At 39.1% G+C, this 16,550-nt stretch overlaps 1 protein-coding gene across 1 annotated transcript; it reads right to left on the bottom strand.

The window, feature by feature from the left end:
• Positions 1 to 5,092: 5,092 nt before the first annotated feature.
• LOC125017651 lies at positions 5,093 to 16,503 on the bottom strand. The gene is made up of 6 exons (XM_047601062.1): positions 13,889 to 16,503; positions 13,572 to 13,662; positions 12,559 to 12,861; positions 8,454 to 8,565; positions 8,326 to 8,356; positions 5,093 to 8,191 (listed from the first exon to the last, which is right to left on the bottom strand). The coding sequence occupies exons 1-6, from the start codon at positions 13,997 to 13,999 to the stop codon at positions 8,096 to 8,098; spliced, it is 744 nt and encodes a 247-aa protein (XP_047457018.1). The 5' UTR covers positions 14,000 to 16,503; the 3' UTR covers positions 5,093 to 8,095.
• Positions 16,504 to 16,550: the final 47 nt, after the last annotated feature.

Here is a 16,550-nt window from a genome sequence, read left to right as displayed (position 1 = left end):
TGAAGACATTTCACCACTCATCCAAGTAGCTTCTTCAGTTCTGATAAACTAGTGGGAAACTGAGGTTTAAATAGGAATAAACTCAGTGCGTACCACCTACCTGAAACTTGCTTGACCAGAAACTGCGGTCACTAATTACCATAATGGCTGGTACTTACCTGTCCTTGAATGGGGGGAACTGTGTGCCTAGGCTAACTTATCCTATGAATAGAGCTCTAACGAGGCTATTGTCAATGGGAGCCTGGAGGCTCAACGTGTGAAAGGTGTTGAAACTTCTTGGGGACAGAAGTCAAGACTGAATTATAAATAGATGGTAAATTAAATCTCAGTCCACCTCCTCTGTTTAGAGAAGTGTTTTCCACTTTGACATAGATGGCTTCCTTTACTCCTCTCTCAAACCACCTGTCCTCTCTGGCCAGGACTTTGTTGTGGTATCTTCAAAGGAGTGTCCTTTGTCCTTCAGGTGGAGGTGGACTCCCTGATGAGCTGGCTCTCCTGTGTTGGGCCATGCGTTTGTGGATGGGTTGTTTTGTTTCCCCAATTTACAAGTTTGTACATTCCTCACTACACTGAACCGTGTACACTACATTGCTCTGTTTTTGTCTAGGTGTTTTGTCTTTGGGGTGGACCAGTTTCTGTCTTAGTGTGTTGCCAGGTTTGAAATAAACTGGGATGCAGTGATTACCAAAAATTCTCCTCAGTTTCTCTGATACTCCAGCTATGTAGGGGATGGTGATGTTCTTCCTTCTGCTGTGCTCCTCTTCCCCGTCTTTCCTGGGATATCTTTTTGAGCCTTTGACCCAGTTGGGATATCCACATGTTTTGAGGGTTTGTTTGATGTGTTGTCCCTCCTTGTCCTTGCCCTCCTGTCTAGTGGGTACAGTCTGTGCTCGGAGCTGGAGGGTTTTGGTGACTCCTAGTTTGTGTTCCAGAGGGTGGTGTGAATCAAATAACAAGTGTTGGTCTGTGTGCGTGGGTTTTCTGTATACTTCTATGTTGAGGCTTCGGTCTTTTTCCTATTTAGTGTTTTTCCTAGAGTTTTTCCTATTTCAAAACTCAATTTCCCACTAGTTTATCAGAACTGAAGAAGCTACTCGGATGAGTGGCGAAACGTCTTCAAGAAATTCTACAAGTCCAGCTGACCTTATTCAACGCTTTTTTGGATTACTATGACCTGGATGACTGAGAACCCTCACAGACGTATTTATTATGCTTTTTAATGTCTCTGATATGGCAAATAAAAGCCTGGAGGAGGTTAAACTAATGATGAGTTATTACCATTTATTATCACTATTATTATTAATTTATGTTTATATATATATTTCGATGATGACATGGGAAGTGTCCTCATGCGAATGATGGCATCCGTATGTTCATAAGTAATAAATAACAAACGTTAAATTATTTTTTTGTACCATAATAACACAAATTTGCATAAAAGGCTTACACCAGGTGCAATGTTTGCTTTAAACAAAATGAAACATCAAAAGTCATTAAACAGAGACCTGGATGCTTTAAACTACTCATAAACTGTATCTGCTATCCGTATCTACTCATAAACTATCATAGCTGTAGCTGAGCTCTGACTATCCTGACTGTTGCAATGAATATAGGCTGATGATTGCCTGGTGTTGGTGTTGTTTTCGAGCAGATAGTAATCACTGACATGGCAGTCCTGCTTCCCTGTGCAGTTGCTAGGAGATCGTTTCTGCACTGACAGACTCGTAGAACTAAACAACATAACATTTAATTAGTGCTGTGCTCTGAGCCGGTGGAAGCCTCCTTTAGTGTTGCATCTCAGCATGAAGGTTCTACATAATTAATAACCTGTTGCCTGGCTGCAGTCTTTCTGTGTGGAGTATCTATGTTCTACCAGTGTTTCTTCTCACATAGACATGCATGTTAGGTTAATGTGAGGATGAATGGGGACCCTCTTTTGGATAATAGAGATGCATTTCTAGGAGTTCAAGTTACACAACATTTTCACATCTTTATTACGTTCTAGAAATTTGCTGCTTAGTATTAGTTGTAGCTGTAGTCTGCATTAGGGAAGTTCTGATATAGTTTAGTAGGTAACCAGAAGATGAATCATCTATCCGGCAAGTAACTGATGCATTAATTGCAAAACTAATCAATAGATAAATCGATTGGGGAAAAAATAAATAAGTAAACGTTTATTTCACCCTAATTTGGATGTCAAGCTGTGTGTGTGATACACAGTATCAGTGTGTTATGGTAGACATATTATTCTCTTAGTGTTCACTAACGTACTACATTCTTCTTATCTCATGATCATTGCACCTATCTGTGGGTGGGATACATTAGACAGGAAGTAAACAAGTCGGTCTGTTAGAGGCCATAGAAACTGTTGCCACTAAACACTTGTTTTAATCGGATGAGGAGAGCTCAAATTTTAGTCAGAGTAATGTGTTTACATGCACTTAAGTTTTCCAGTTAAGAGTCTGATTAAGGCAATAATTCTTTTTTTTTTCACGTGCATGTAAACATACTGACTGTGCATTGCAGTTTGTTTTGTATGCGTAGCTGCAGACCAGTCAGGGTGCCCATGCTGACCTCTCTCCACTTCTCCTATAATGAAATATAACCATAGTATTCAAATACAAATCTTAAAGGGCAACTAAGAAATTTTTCATTGGGTCAAAAGTCCATTTATTGAGGTCAGCCAAGCCACATGCCATACTATGGTATAATATTCAAAACAAAACGTCCTTTTCGTTCAAAACAACAAAAATACATACTAAACACATGATGAAAATGTGCCCACCTGTCACCAACGGCTAAACGAGGCTCCCCATCGCTATTATGGAACTGGTTCAGTTATCATGAAGTGGATGTGGAACATACTTGTCCCATATGCAAGGTTTACAAAAAAAAAGATAATGACTAAGGATAGCAACACAACAAATTTATCCCACCACCTTAAGTACAACATCAATCTGGAATTCAACAAGAGCCAGCAAATGAGTCAGTTTCATCCTCCTGTGAAGATGACTAGACGTCCCCGATTTCTGAGGATTTCTAAGTCCCAGTTTTGGATGACCTGTCCCCGAAAATGTCCCAGATTTTAACGTTTTATGAACGGAAAGAAAAAATGTTGCACGCAGACTACAGCCGGTAGTGCTATATTGACATTACAGACATATATGAATAAATATGTCAAAATAAATGAACTAACTGATGCTGGTTCTTTATTTCATCTTGATAACATTTAATTCTCTTGTATCTCCGAGCTGAAAACGGTACAATAGGTGGCCCCTGGGCCCAGCCCATGGGCTCTATTGAGGACCTATGGAATATAATGTGCACATCAGACGTGAACCACAGAACAACGAGAGGATGTGGCCTGATCTGATGAACCATGTTGTCTTTAGCATTAATATCCATGAGTGGGTGTGTGTGCATCTGGCACACATGACAAAGGACACCACCTGGCTGTTTCCATGAGGGTGTGCTCAGGGTGGGGAAATTGGTTGTTGCTGGTCCTTGTCAAAATATCATCCACATCAATGCCAGTACATAGGTTTCCCAGAAGAACGTGACCTTGTATTGAGATCATCAGTGTGATTTACTTCACTGTTTGGTGGTTTTTATTGTTTTGAGCGATTAGTGCGTGTCTATTTTGCCAGGGCATCTTTTTATTTATCCAAACACCTCAAATCTATTTGTATGACCACACAAAGTACTTGCTGATGACCTTCTGAAAACAGTTGACTTGCATATTTTACTCTCATCCAGCTGTCTTCAGGTGTTTTTACAACAACAGTGTTAATCAAACCCTCCAGCAGTTTGTCCTCGTCATATGTGGGTATAACAAAGAGACAGCAGCTATTGTTGTCTTTGAGAAAGAAATGGACATCCAGGTACAAATGCGATTAGATCATCTTTCCATGACAATTGAGACAACAGGCCGTTGGGCTTTTACCGAGGCCGTGCTTTTATCTTAACGCACAATCCTAATATGTTGTCTGTGTTCACATCTCAGTACATGCTAACATTTGATCATTTCAGCATCCTACTTCTAATTTTAAAACGTGCAGTCACTACCATAGGCGTGAACATGCGTCCAATTAGGGCATTAACAACACCGGATGAATTATGAATACAGTTAAAATAAACCCACAACCTTTAACTGGAACGTGAGGAAAAATCAGGGGACCAACAAATTTATCAGAAATAATAATAATTCCACTTTAAATTATGTGAAACTTTGACCTGAATATCTGCATTAAAGTTTGTTGCTATCAATATCAATATCAATCGATAGACAATTCAGGTGCAAACCCAAATATGAAAGCATCACTTGAAACACACTTGATTCATTTTTTGAGGACCATGCATGTGTGTTTAAAATTTCATGATGATGTCATCACCAAGACACTGTGGAAGTGACATGAAGTTTTTTTTTATATGACTGAGTAAATAAGCTTAATTTATAATTGCAACCAACACTACATCCTCCATATTTTTGTGCCTTCCGTATTCTGGGTCCTTTAACGTTTGGTAGTCTATAGTTACACTGGTAATTTGACATTTTCAAAGTAACAACAAAATGCTTGAGTGCTGCTGTATGTGTATGTATCGTTTTGGTCATCTTGGCATTATATACTGATAAGCTTTTGGGACATATGTAATATTTTATCTTTTTTACTTTTTGGGATGGTTTACTGAATTCTGCTTTATTGTTTTAGTGCTTCACAACAGTCGTTTTTAAACATTGCATTTTTTAGCGTTTTTCTTCATTCATTGTGTTGTGTTCTTTTTATAGACAGTTTAATAATGAAGTACAAGCAACAAAAGTGCCTTAAGTTGTTTTAATAACAGATGAAATGAATTGTTCAAACAATATAAATGAAGGTGCTTAAAAAAAGCAACCATGGAAAAGGTAAAAGGTTTAGAAGTTTAAATCTAGATTTTTATACTAAAACTGCTGTATTTGCTGTGTTATATTTGTATAGCATAATGCCCAAGGTTTTCCTCAACATACAATGTTTTATACTATGTTTAATTTGTTTCTTCTTAATTATTGCAGCAGTGATATATTATGAGTGAGCTGTTTTTTTTTTTTTTTTGTTTTTTTTTATTATTTCTTATTTTAATCTTAAAGTAGGCCTGGGCGATAAATAGAAAATTTACCGATACCGAAATTTACGATAACCGAATTCATTTTGCCCATGTCGCTATATTCGGTATTTAAAAAAAAGAAAGAAAAAAAGAAAAAAGTGTTTTTTATCTTTTGGCTGTGTGTAGGTAGGCTGTGTTCATGTCTCTTTAAGACGCTGCACACGTAGTATAGCGTTGGTAGATGTGACCACCCCTTCCATCTGTAACAAGAAGGGGAGGGGTCGGTGACGAAATGGAGGAGCATTTAAACGTCGAAGCGGCAGGTGCAGCACAGGCGGTGGAGGTAGACTTTGTTGAGGAGGAGGGAAAGCAGCAGCTTGTTCCAAAGAGAAATGCGTTTTCAATCGTGTGGCAGTATTTTGGTTTTAACAAGGAGGATACTGCTCAGAAAAACGTAAAATGTAAGTTGTGCAAAAGCACTACTTGTCACTCGCCAGTACAATACATCTAACCTTTTCCAACACCTGCAACACGATCATGTGGTTGAATTCGAAGAATTATTATTTTTTTTTTTCATTTTTTTTTTTTTTCATTTTGCGCAAGGGGTGGGGGTAGTTATGGTCCATTTATCGTTATTGAGGTGAACTGCTCAATATATTGTGATATTAATTTTAGGCCATATCGTCCAGCCCTATCTTAAAGCATTAATTCATTAACAATCTGTTGATTTTTATATTGTTTACAGTATGTTATGTGTGTGGCTCTTTCTTTATTATGTATTGCTTTATCTCTCCATGTTTATTTGTGTATCTTTCCTTACGATTAAAGTCGAAAAACGACACACTCGGTGCATGCAAGTATTTCCAGTGTTTGTTCTGCACATAAATTCCTTTTAGTCACTCACCACGGCAAGTAAATTTTCAGTCTTTTAGGCTCAGTAGAGTGATAGAGACACTACAGTACACTACTGTATGTTCACTTCATTCATAACGTGCTCCCATAATTGTATTTATTAGATTAGACTATCCTTTACATATCCCACAGGGGGAACATTTGCAGTACTGCAGCAGTAGACAATTTCAAGACAGTACATGTAAGACAGTAAAAAAATATAGACAATGAAATACAACAGAAATCATACATTTGCGGTAGATGTAGGTCTGTTAGACAAGTTTTCAAAACAAGGGAATGAAGGACATGTAAACAGTCTTTCCTATCTCCTGTAATTAGGAGATTTCAGAGTCAAGTCTGAGACTTTCTGAAGATTGCTGCTTGATGTCTGAAGTCTATGATGTAGAGGCAGAAAGGGATGGGAGCCAGGACAGTTCTTTGTAAAGCTCCATTGCTGCAGACAACAGTCCTGTGTCCTCACACAGTGTGGTCTGTTGTGATCACGTACACTAGTGTCCATGATATGAGGTGGTATTTCACTCTAGTGTGCACCAGCTTGTCACTCAGCAGAACAGGCTGTAGGGTGTTGAAAGTACTTGAGAAATAAAAAAACAACAACATGATTCTCACAGTGTTCCCAGCCTTCTCCAGATCCAGATCACAGAAAGCTCTATGCAGGAGGCAGATGATGGCGTCATCCACTCCAACGCTGGGTTGGTGGAGAACTGAAATGGGTCCAGCAGTGAGGTCACCAGAGGGCGCAGATGAGCAAAGGCCAGCCTCTCTAGTATCTTCACATCAGGTCATTACATTTATATCACTACACTAAGTGGAGCCTTCTATGAAGACGGGCTGATACTGTCTTAATAATTCTAACGTTAAAGTCCTCACAAAATTGTTAGAGCTAAAGAGGATGATCCCATCCAAACCACCCCAGTGTGCTCTGATTTATGTGTTTAAATAGTCAGGCACCACCCATACATGATCAAGCTGAGAGGCAAAACAGAGCTGCATAAAGAAGAGACGGAGCAGGAGGGGCATTCTTACTCATAGCTTTTAAATAGCTCAGGAACTGACAAACTCCCAAAAGACCACTTCTAAAACCTATAAAACAGTCACATGCACATTTCATATCGAATGTTTTTTTGCAACATATATTGCGTAAAAACTATTGATATTAAATGTGATTTCATGTGGGCATCATGGTTTATGTGTTCACTTTCCAAAGAAGTATAAAGTTGAAGATAAAAGTCGTCAGATATTTGCACTCTAAATGTGGTTTTCCTGGTTAGATTATATTAGGACTTCAGCATTTACCACAGTTCACACATACGTATACCGTACATATATATAATGAATGCCCGCTCAGTGTTTTTTTTTTTTTTAAATGCTGCTTCCAGTCTTAAGTTTTCATTCTCTAAACTATTTTTATCACTGTTGCTCTCTGTCTACAAATTTTTCCACAAGAGTGTAAAGCTGCACTAACAGGTTTAGTTCAGAGTGGTACTTAAATGAATGAATTCAGCAAAAGTAAAAAAAAAAAAAAAAAAAAAAAAAAAGGCGAGAAACTCACTTCCTGTTATTTCTTGAAGTTGCAGACGTTCACCAGTCTCTCTTATCTGAGAAACCTTTCAACTTTGTCCACTATTGCCGCCTACTGTCGATGCATATGTGACCTTGAAACTATGTTGACTTTCATGTGTGACATGTCTTCCCACAAAGAAACAGGAAGGAAGATGTCTTTGTGGCAACAATCTTGGGGCACACCATGGTCAAACTGATCTCTCCTCAGAGCAGAGGGCTCTACAAACCAGGCCTGTCATATGAAATATGATAGGCCTGGGAAAGCATGGGATGTAGGACATTCCCATGACGTACTGGAAAGCCTTATCTAACCATGTTAAGTGTCCTGAGATGACATGATGACATGAGTAAGTACTGAGAAAATAAAATGGCAGGGACAGAAGGTTGTCCAGCAGTCAAAAAAAGCTGAGCTGAGTACACCACCACAGGAAGAAAAGAACCTACTTTGTGGCTGTCATTACATACAGTATATTATTTGAAAAAAGCAGTTAGAAAAATGTAGTATTGTAAATTATGAGACATAATGCAATGCGGCATGTTAGCGGACCCTGGTTTTCTGAAGGTAAGCCCGCCTCGCCTCACTTTCAAGGCAGTTTTCATAAATATCTTCTCTTTGTGCCGGCTGTCGGACGGACTAGAAAGACAGAGCAAAAAGTTCAAATGTTCAGTTTCTCAAGATGCATCAGTCACTTTGAAAAGCAACGGCTCGACAATAGTGTTCAACAATCTAAACTTCTTAACAGACAAGATGATGATTATTGTATTTACCATAATTACAGCAGGAGGATAATTATTTCTTCTGTAAGTAAAAATAAGAAAAACAAGCATGATGTGAGTACGTTGCAGCAGTACAATGTCACATTAATGCAAATTGAAGGGAGGCAAGTTCAACTTACTGTAGACAGAGTCTTCTGAGAAGGATGAAAACTAATACAAAGATCAGGAAACACACGCAAGGAACACCAACCGCCACAGCAATCATTAGGACAGGAAACTTTCCAGGTTCATCTGGAGAGAAAATACCTTGTCACTATTAACAAGTAGTTTAATTAGCCTGGCATTCATGATGTGTAGGGTCATTGTTTCACAGAGGAAGCACAAGGTGAGGCATGTCCTGTTGTCATTTTGTTAATCTCCTACAATGAAAGTGTTTTTATTTAATGTGTAGTGAGGAAGTAACTTTAACAAGTGTTTCCGCTGAACCTGATCTCAAAGATTTGATGTTGTACGGTGAATCCATGCGATGGCCAAGACAACGCCGCCATAGTGTCACTCTGACTCTGACACACCTGTGTGTGAAGTATAAAAGAAGACAGTAGGACTCAACACTTACACCACAAGCACAGGTCTGAACTACAGTCAAAACAGTAACAAGACAGACCATACTATTACCAGACATTACAAACACCTATGTGAGTCAGAGTCTGCTTAAAAAATAAACACACACAAATGGAGTGGCCTTTAATTATGTTAGAACTGATGAAAACTCAAAATAAGAAATAAAAGGCGGACAGACCTAAGAGTATCTCTTAGTGTTCCCCTGCAAAGTAAATTAAAGATGCTCTAATTTAAGGTATTCTATACCTCAAATTACCTAGTTGTGCTTCCCCTGGTGCCACACCAAGTATGGACTGGACTGTATGTCTTCTTTAGAAATAGATGAGAAACATCTAAAAATGTTGGCCAGAACTTTTTCAGCCCCTGACAAGACGAGAACATATGACATATGTTGGCTGACACCTGTTTACATCTGGGGCAGGATCAGCCCCTGATACATTCTTGCCACCTTGTCCCTTGACAAATGAAGTCTGTGTAACACCTTAAACTATCAATCCATGTCTAACACAACATCTCTGCCATCTCCGCCATCATCACCCAGCACCAGCTTCAGAGGACTAGTCATGTGGTCCGAATGTCTGAGTCTCACCTCCTTAAACAAGTCCTATCCTCCCAGTTTTCTTTTAGAAAAGGTTTAAGGACAACATCACAACAAACCTCAAGAATTGCCACATAGACCCTAAGACCTGGGAGGCCACAGCAACCCTATCCCTGCCAAAGTTTGGGGGTCTAGGATTGGACTCTTTGCCCACTTGAAGACCCACAAGGACCAGGAAGAAGGACAGTCATACTCGACCCTGAATGACTGCCGATCATTATCATCATGCAACAACATTCCCACCCTGTATACCAAACCAGTAATTACAGTTAGAATGTGGTCTTAACAAACAGACACCCAGCTTTAATTTGAAGGAAACAGCCAGCTTGGTGAGGCCTTTTCTGCAGCTGGTCAAAAGAGCTTTTTTCACAGTATTGTCTTATTGATTGACTGCATCTATTCTGGGAAGCAATTCGATTTTCTTTGAAGATGAACACTTCTGGCGACATGATGGTGCAAATCATTTCCTCTCGCTGTCCACATTTCTTTCCTCACATCGCTGTGCTGCAATTCAGTCTTGGTTTCATTTTTGAAAGGCTTTTGCATAACTGCTCAGATGTTTTTCTTCATATGGTGACGCCTCTGTATATACTCTGGTAAAGTCTTAATAATAGACTGGGATGTAGATGTTGTGGTATTTTTGTACCATCTTGCAGTGACCGCCCCTATGATTTCATGGTGTAAGTCTGAGCAACGGTTTCCAAATACAAATACCAGAGTTGGAAACTCCAAACATTTTATCTGCTTAATAGATGAAGAAATATCCCGCACTGCCATGAAGGCAGAATGCTAATACAGATCGAACATTTCCTACATTTCCCAGCTTCACATGGAAATAATATTACTAGCTAAACAAGAGCTGACTTTTACTGCACAAGTACAGCTCTGATCATAAATGTACAAACCCTTATTCTCACATAATTCATTTGTTCTTATCTGTGAGCTACAAACGTTAAAGAACCCTTCAGTTCAATGTCTGGTGTGACACCGTTGTGCAGCAATAAACAGCAGCTAAACATCTCAGGTAACTTCTGAGGTCTGAGGTGGTGTTTGGTTGGTTTCCTCACATGAACAACTTGCTGTCGTATTTAGGTCAGGACTTTGACTTGGTTGAACGGAAACTTTTTTTTTGTACTTCTTTTACTGTACATTTGTAGAATGACTTGTGTGCTTGTGGTCGATGTTTTTCTGAGAGTCAGCTCAGACAGAAGTCCTTACGTTTTCTTTTAGAAATTGCTTGTATAATTCTGAATTTGTACTGGCTAAGGTGCAGCAGACACACCCAAACAAGAACAGTGCCATCAGCAATGCAGTGGTTAATCTCCAGACTTGAGTCTCTTATTCTATTTTGGTTTCATCTATCCACTCTTCAGAAAGCTCCTTGTTTTGTTAAGACCAAACCGTGAAAAATTCCTTAAAGAAAACTGGTCACTGAACAAGACTCAGGTCTCATAACACTGTTTGAAAACACTCCTGAACAGATGGACTCTAACTTGGCCTTGACATTAATGTAATCCTAGAGGTGCACGTACTTTTGCACCTCACAGCCAAACCAACCAACCGAAGCATAATATTTCAGTTCCGTTTGTATGACTGGGTTCTCTGTGTCTACCGTCAGGTCTGAAAATCCACTCTTGGTTTGATTAATGTTTGTGCAGAAATGAGGAAATTTGGAAGCGTGCAAGTATTTGACAGCACAAGATAAAATGAAACAGAAACTACCCAAGGCTGGGAAATTAAGTCAGACTGTTTCAGGAGAACTGTACTTTACTCCAAAAGTCAGTCAGTCCTCAGTCGGTTCAAATGTTAAAATGTCCAACTTTACAGCAGAAACTAATCCATTTTTGTCTCTGCAGCTAATTTTTGTTCCTCCTACTCTATTGCTGCTCTATATGTCACATCACGGAAAGTTCTTGTCTTTAGACGATCTAGTTTCCCCCCACGACAAATTTGTTTTAAATTAGCATCTTGATATAAATAGTCAACAACTTTCTTACCTCTGTCTTTACTGGATAGTGACTCATGACATTTTTAAAGCATAATGTAGTTACACAAGAAAATAAAGGCCTCCTATACACAACTATAGCAGTAGGCTGCAAGCTGTCAATAACGTTAAATGTTGCAATAAACAATATTAAGAAATGAGGGGCGGTGTTTAGCTCAGTTGGTAGAGCACCCGCCCCATGTGTTGAGGTCAGACAGTTTTGGAAAAACCGTACTTTACTCCAAAAGTGAGTCAGTCCTCGGTCGGTTAAAATGTTAAAATGTCCAACTTTACAGCAGAAACTAATCCATTTTTGGTCTCAGCAGCTAATTTTGGCTCTATTGCTGTTCTGAAGGAAACCTATATGTCACATCATGGAAAGTTCTTCTATCTTTATGTATGATACAGTTTCACCTATGACAAATTTGTCGGTTCAAATCCTGCACCTTTCCTGCATGTCGTTGCCCCCCCCCCCCCCCCCCCCCCATTTTCTGTCTCTCTCCACTGTCCTTTCCATGAAAGGCTAAAAAACAAAGCCCTAAAAAAAGAAAGGAATGAAGCTGTGGGTGAGATCCACTCTTCACATCCTGTTTTCATTCTTTGTGGAGAACCCTCTATTTCCTCGTCTCCTCATCTTTACCATGCTGGCGAACCAACTCTGACATCCTCAATGTCAGAGTCAGAGTTGGCACTTGGGCTTTAAATAATTGAAAATAATCGGAAGTTTGCATTCAGACCAGCTATGGTGCAACTCTCCTCTTCCTTGTCTATGCTGCCGAAATGCTTTATGGTGCAATAAATGTTAATTCTGCACTCTGACTTGATGTCCAGTTATCGAACCAGGGGTATGCACACGAAACAGTATTTCCTTCAGTGCCTTTGGCAATTGTCCCATTCTACTGTGATGCCTCATAATAAATTTAGAATTATATTCAAAATGAGAGAATTTGCATATAATACAGTTTGGTAGTGTAAACTTATAAGCTGAACTGTAACCACAGGATTCTGTTGCTCTCTGCTCTTTGCACCAGGAAGCATTTAAGTTGTGTTTGATGCAGATATTTAGGAAGGATTAACACACCTGTAATTATGAGCTGCCAGCTCTGTTGCCAGACTCCGGTGTTTGTGATCGTCTCACAAGTGTAGTTTCCCCTGTGATCCACCTGGGCCTTCTCTATGATGAGTGCGTACAGTTCGCTCTCTAACTGAGACATGTTCATGTTCAGGCGGACAGCTTCCTCGGTGGCAAAAAGCTTTTCCTGTGGTGTGAAACTGAACAGGTGAACTCCATTCATTGTCCATTTCAGTAGACTGAGTCCGCCGATTGAGTTGTTGTTACAGGTTAAGGTCACCGTGCTGCCAGCCACCTCTGATATGTTCCCTTCTGAAAATAATTTAACACAAATAAATCATACAAAATATAATTGTTGCACCCAAGTTGTCAACATCACACTACACTACAGTTAAATGAATTGCTGACTTTTTCTATTTTTATATATACTGCCGTTGACTAGGCTTGTATCTGGTATCTGGTGTCTTCTTGTTGGTTGCTAGCTGGTAGCTGGCTGCTAACCTGGTGGTCAGTCCTCAGACAGGAGTCGGCTTCTAAAGGTGTTTTACCTGGATTTTTTGTAACATCTTAGCCTGTGTAATAATTATTTTTTTCAGATTTCTAGAACTTCCGCCAGCCGCCTCTTACCTTATCTTAGCTTCACTTAGGTAACAAGATTCAAATCAGTTTTATTTATATAGCGCCAATTACAAGATAAACTGTCTCAAGACGCTACAAAAAAAAATGTCCGGAAACCTCCAGAGCAGTCTGAGGGCAACAGCTGCAAGGAAAAGCTCCCTTTTAACAGGAAGAAACCTTGAGCAGAACCCAGTTCATATGGAGGGACTCATCTGCCGAAGGCCAGCCGGGTAGAAACAGAGAAGATAGAGAGAGAAGAAGAACAGGAGAAACAGATAAACTTCTGTCATAGATACATACATCAAGCTGAAGGAAACACGAAGCCTGAGTTGTTCTGATCTAATCATCTAAAAGAAAGCAAAAGCTGTTTCTGTATCTTGTACTCGTTGTCAGACGATGCGTACCTGCCGGTAAGAGAAGCTGGAAGATGCAGCACAGAATCAGAGTCAAAGTCCAGTTGATGCTCAAATATCTAGAAAAATGCTCCATCCCATCCTGAAAACAAAGACGAATTTATTTGAAACACATTTTATTTATCTAGGTTTATATTTTGTATTTACTCCATTTACCAGGAAAACCTTGCATAGGTTAAATATTTGACCTGGTCTGCACAAAGCACCATGTATTAGAATTTAACAAACAGGTGCTTCTGAGATCATAAATTGAACTGTCAGCAAGAATCGTGAAGACGCCAGTGAACACATGAACCGCAGCCTCTTACCGTTAGTCTGTAGCACCACTTCTGTTCTGAGTTCCTTAATTCTGAACTGCACTTGTAGTGATGGAGAGGGCAACAGAAACTACACAAGAAAATGTTGCATATATGTAACATATGCAGCGGCTTTAACTTTGAAACTCATTTCAAGTGAGATTAAACCTGGCCAGATCCCCCCCCCACACATACACACAGCGGAACTAGTTTCCACACAGGAAGTGAATACTCAAATGCCACTGGTGGTCTGTGGCCATGTGAATGCTTTTTTTTTTTTTTTTTTGTTTGTTTGCTTGCAAAAGAGGTTGTGAGACTTTCCTTTGGCATTTGTGGACTCCGTTTTATTGTCTGTCATTGTACCGTTAAACTTATACCCCCATCCGCAGTGTGAGAGGCCTTTGATTGCATCTTATCTCTCTTAGTTTTCATTATCATCTTTGAAAAAAGAAAAAAAAAAAAAAAAAAATCTGCTTGTGAACAGCTTTCAGGAAGCCTGTATCTGATACTTGCGGCTGTTAACCTGACACTTGTGTGAAAATTAAAACATTTTCATTTTCAAGGTTACATTGGAATTTAAGAAAGGCAATCGTGTCACCCCACATCAAACGACTCCGAGGCGGCATTTAACAATAGCAGCATTGTCACAAGCCGGTTGTGAGGTCATCCATCATTACTGACAAAACTAATGCAAGACTACGTGGAATCTGGATATTAATACACATGGGCCAAAAAACACTGTGTAACTATGAAGAATGTTTTTTCTGGGTACTGGCTAATGACAGAAAAAGATTGCAAAACAAACATGCAATGCATACAAACTCACTCTGTAATTTTAGATAGACTACTTCAACACGCCCCTGATAGTGAAATACTTTTGGCACTCTATTATCATCCATCAAATGGAATCTACTCTAATTTTTTTTCTTTCTTTCTTTCTTTCTTTCTTTCTTTCTTTCTTTCTTTCTTTCTTTCTTTCTTTCTTTCTTTCTTTCTTTCTTTTTGGCTGCAACACTGCTGTTTCTTTTATATGCTTTTATAGTTGTTTTTCTTTCAGTGCTCCAGAGTAGAATACGTAGGACGACAGAAGGGTGTAATGTTTATACATGACTTTTCATCGTGCATAGCAGTAAAGGCGTTACACTGACACCCTACCCAAAACAGTCTTTTAAAACAAACAAAAACAAACCAAAAAAAAAAAAAACTGGCGATCTCTCCAGGATGTAGCCTCTAGCCCAGTAATCCCTGAGGCCCTAGTGAGGATAAGGGGGGGTAGTAGAAAATAAATTGAAATGAGACAATACTGCCCCTTGGTGGTAGATAATCCTCACTGCCTTCAGTGTTGAACCACACCTCGCTAAGCATGAGATGTTTCTCTAAATAAGCCCGTACGCACGGACTGCTTTGAGGAGCATTAATCATCCGTGTCAGTTGTGCTTGACCGCCTTGTGCAAGCATCAGTTTTCTCCCATTTTCAAAGATGGAACACAAACCTCTTGTCGGATTGTAATGCAATTACCCGTGTTGTGAGAAACTGTGAGAGTCCCAACTTGCATGGTCCTTTGCAAAACTCTAAACATCAGCATGGTGTGTGTTGTGCGGAACAAGACATCACGCAAACACTTGCTCTTCTACTTTTATCAGATACCATTTAGTAGCAGGTCAAATATATGAAGATATGATTAGCTCCACGCTAAACAGCTGTAGCATGACAATGTCTGTTTTTGCCTTTAAATGTAATGCTGACATCTAGTGGTTACTCGTGTTATTGCTACCTGGATAAATTTAACACTGTCTATTTAGCTCGCTGTTAATTTAACCGTCCAGTAGTGTCACCGTTATGACAAGAGCGGCCACTGTTACAACTGTGAATAATTTTTACTTCTGTTACTCCAGGCATATATGAATATATTTCAAAATCCCTTTTAACCTCTTTTCATTCCAGCCTTTTTGCAAAAAATTAAGGACATACCCAAAGTAAATTGAGTGTTGTTCTGAACATTTTAGAGTTCATGCATGGTGGTTTGGTCTCTTTTTAAAGCCAAGACCCTGACATTTCTATCACAAAAGTCAGAATCAGTGGCTAAGTAGTATTATTCTTGAGTGTACTAAAACTTGCAAATAACATTTACTCAGACACAGCCCATGTACAGAGCTCCTAAAAAATATTCCTAAAAGTGTGTTTGTGCACAGTGGCATTACCATGTCTGCTTGAGAAAATATTTGAATATTTCGTCCATCCCAAGCCTGAAAATGATGATATATACTTCTGTAAGAATAAATGAAATAATTGCATCAAACACCTAAGTTTTATGTAAAGGTGGTGCTCGAGTTTGTGTTAAGTTTCTTCATCAGTTTCTGTCATGCATTTATGTACATACAGAGGATTATATTTTATATATTTTATTTTATACTTTCACATGTTCACAAGTTCTTATATTTTAAGTAATAATATGGTGCATTTAGTATTTATTTCTTCTTTTCTGCTGCTGTTTAAATGTTTAACTTTTAACCTTTTACCTTTATTTTTGTTTTGTTTTATATAAAAAATGTTGACTCGGGGAACCTCACACTCCTAGAACTCCTGTACTTTCTTGTACTTGTGCAAATAAAGTCTGTTCTTTTCTGTTTAACACTTTGTCCATCTCTGCATGATTGTGTGTGTCTGTGTGTG

The sequence above is a fragment of the Mugil cephalus genome, chromosome 12, assembly GCF_022458985.1.
Source record: "Mugil cephalus isolate CIBA_MC_2020 chromosome 12, CIBA_Mcephalus_1.1, whole genome shotgun sequence".
In the NCBI taxonomy this organism is placed as follows: domain Eukaryota; kingdom Metazoa; phylum Chordata; class Actinopteri; order Mugiliformes; family Mugilidae; genus Mugil; species Mugil cephalus.
The sequence above is the reverse complement of the archived record's forward strand: the minus strand, read 5'-3'. Positions and strand labels throughout refer to the sequence as shown.

What these genes read in the sequence shown, in the direction of transcription:
- LOC125017651 (XM_047601062.1), bottom strand. Translation starts at nt 13,999, where the DNA reads ATGTTACATATATGCAACATTTTCTTGTGTAGTTTCTGTTGCCCTCTC. An exon ending in CTGGCAGCTCATAATTACAG is followed by an intron (nt 8,566 to 12,558) that starts GTGTGTTAATCC and finishes TTTTCTCTCCAG; the next exon opens with ATGAACCTGGAAAGTTTCCT. An exon ending in ATCCTCCTGCTGTAATTATG is followed by an intron (nt 8,192 to 8,325) that starts GTAAATACAATA and finishes CTGTCTTTCTAG; the next exon opens with TCCGTCCGACAGCCGGCACA.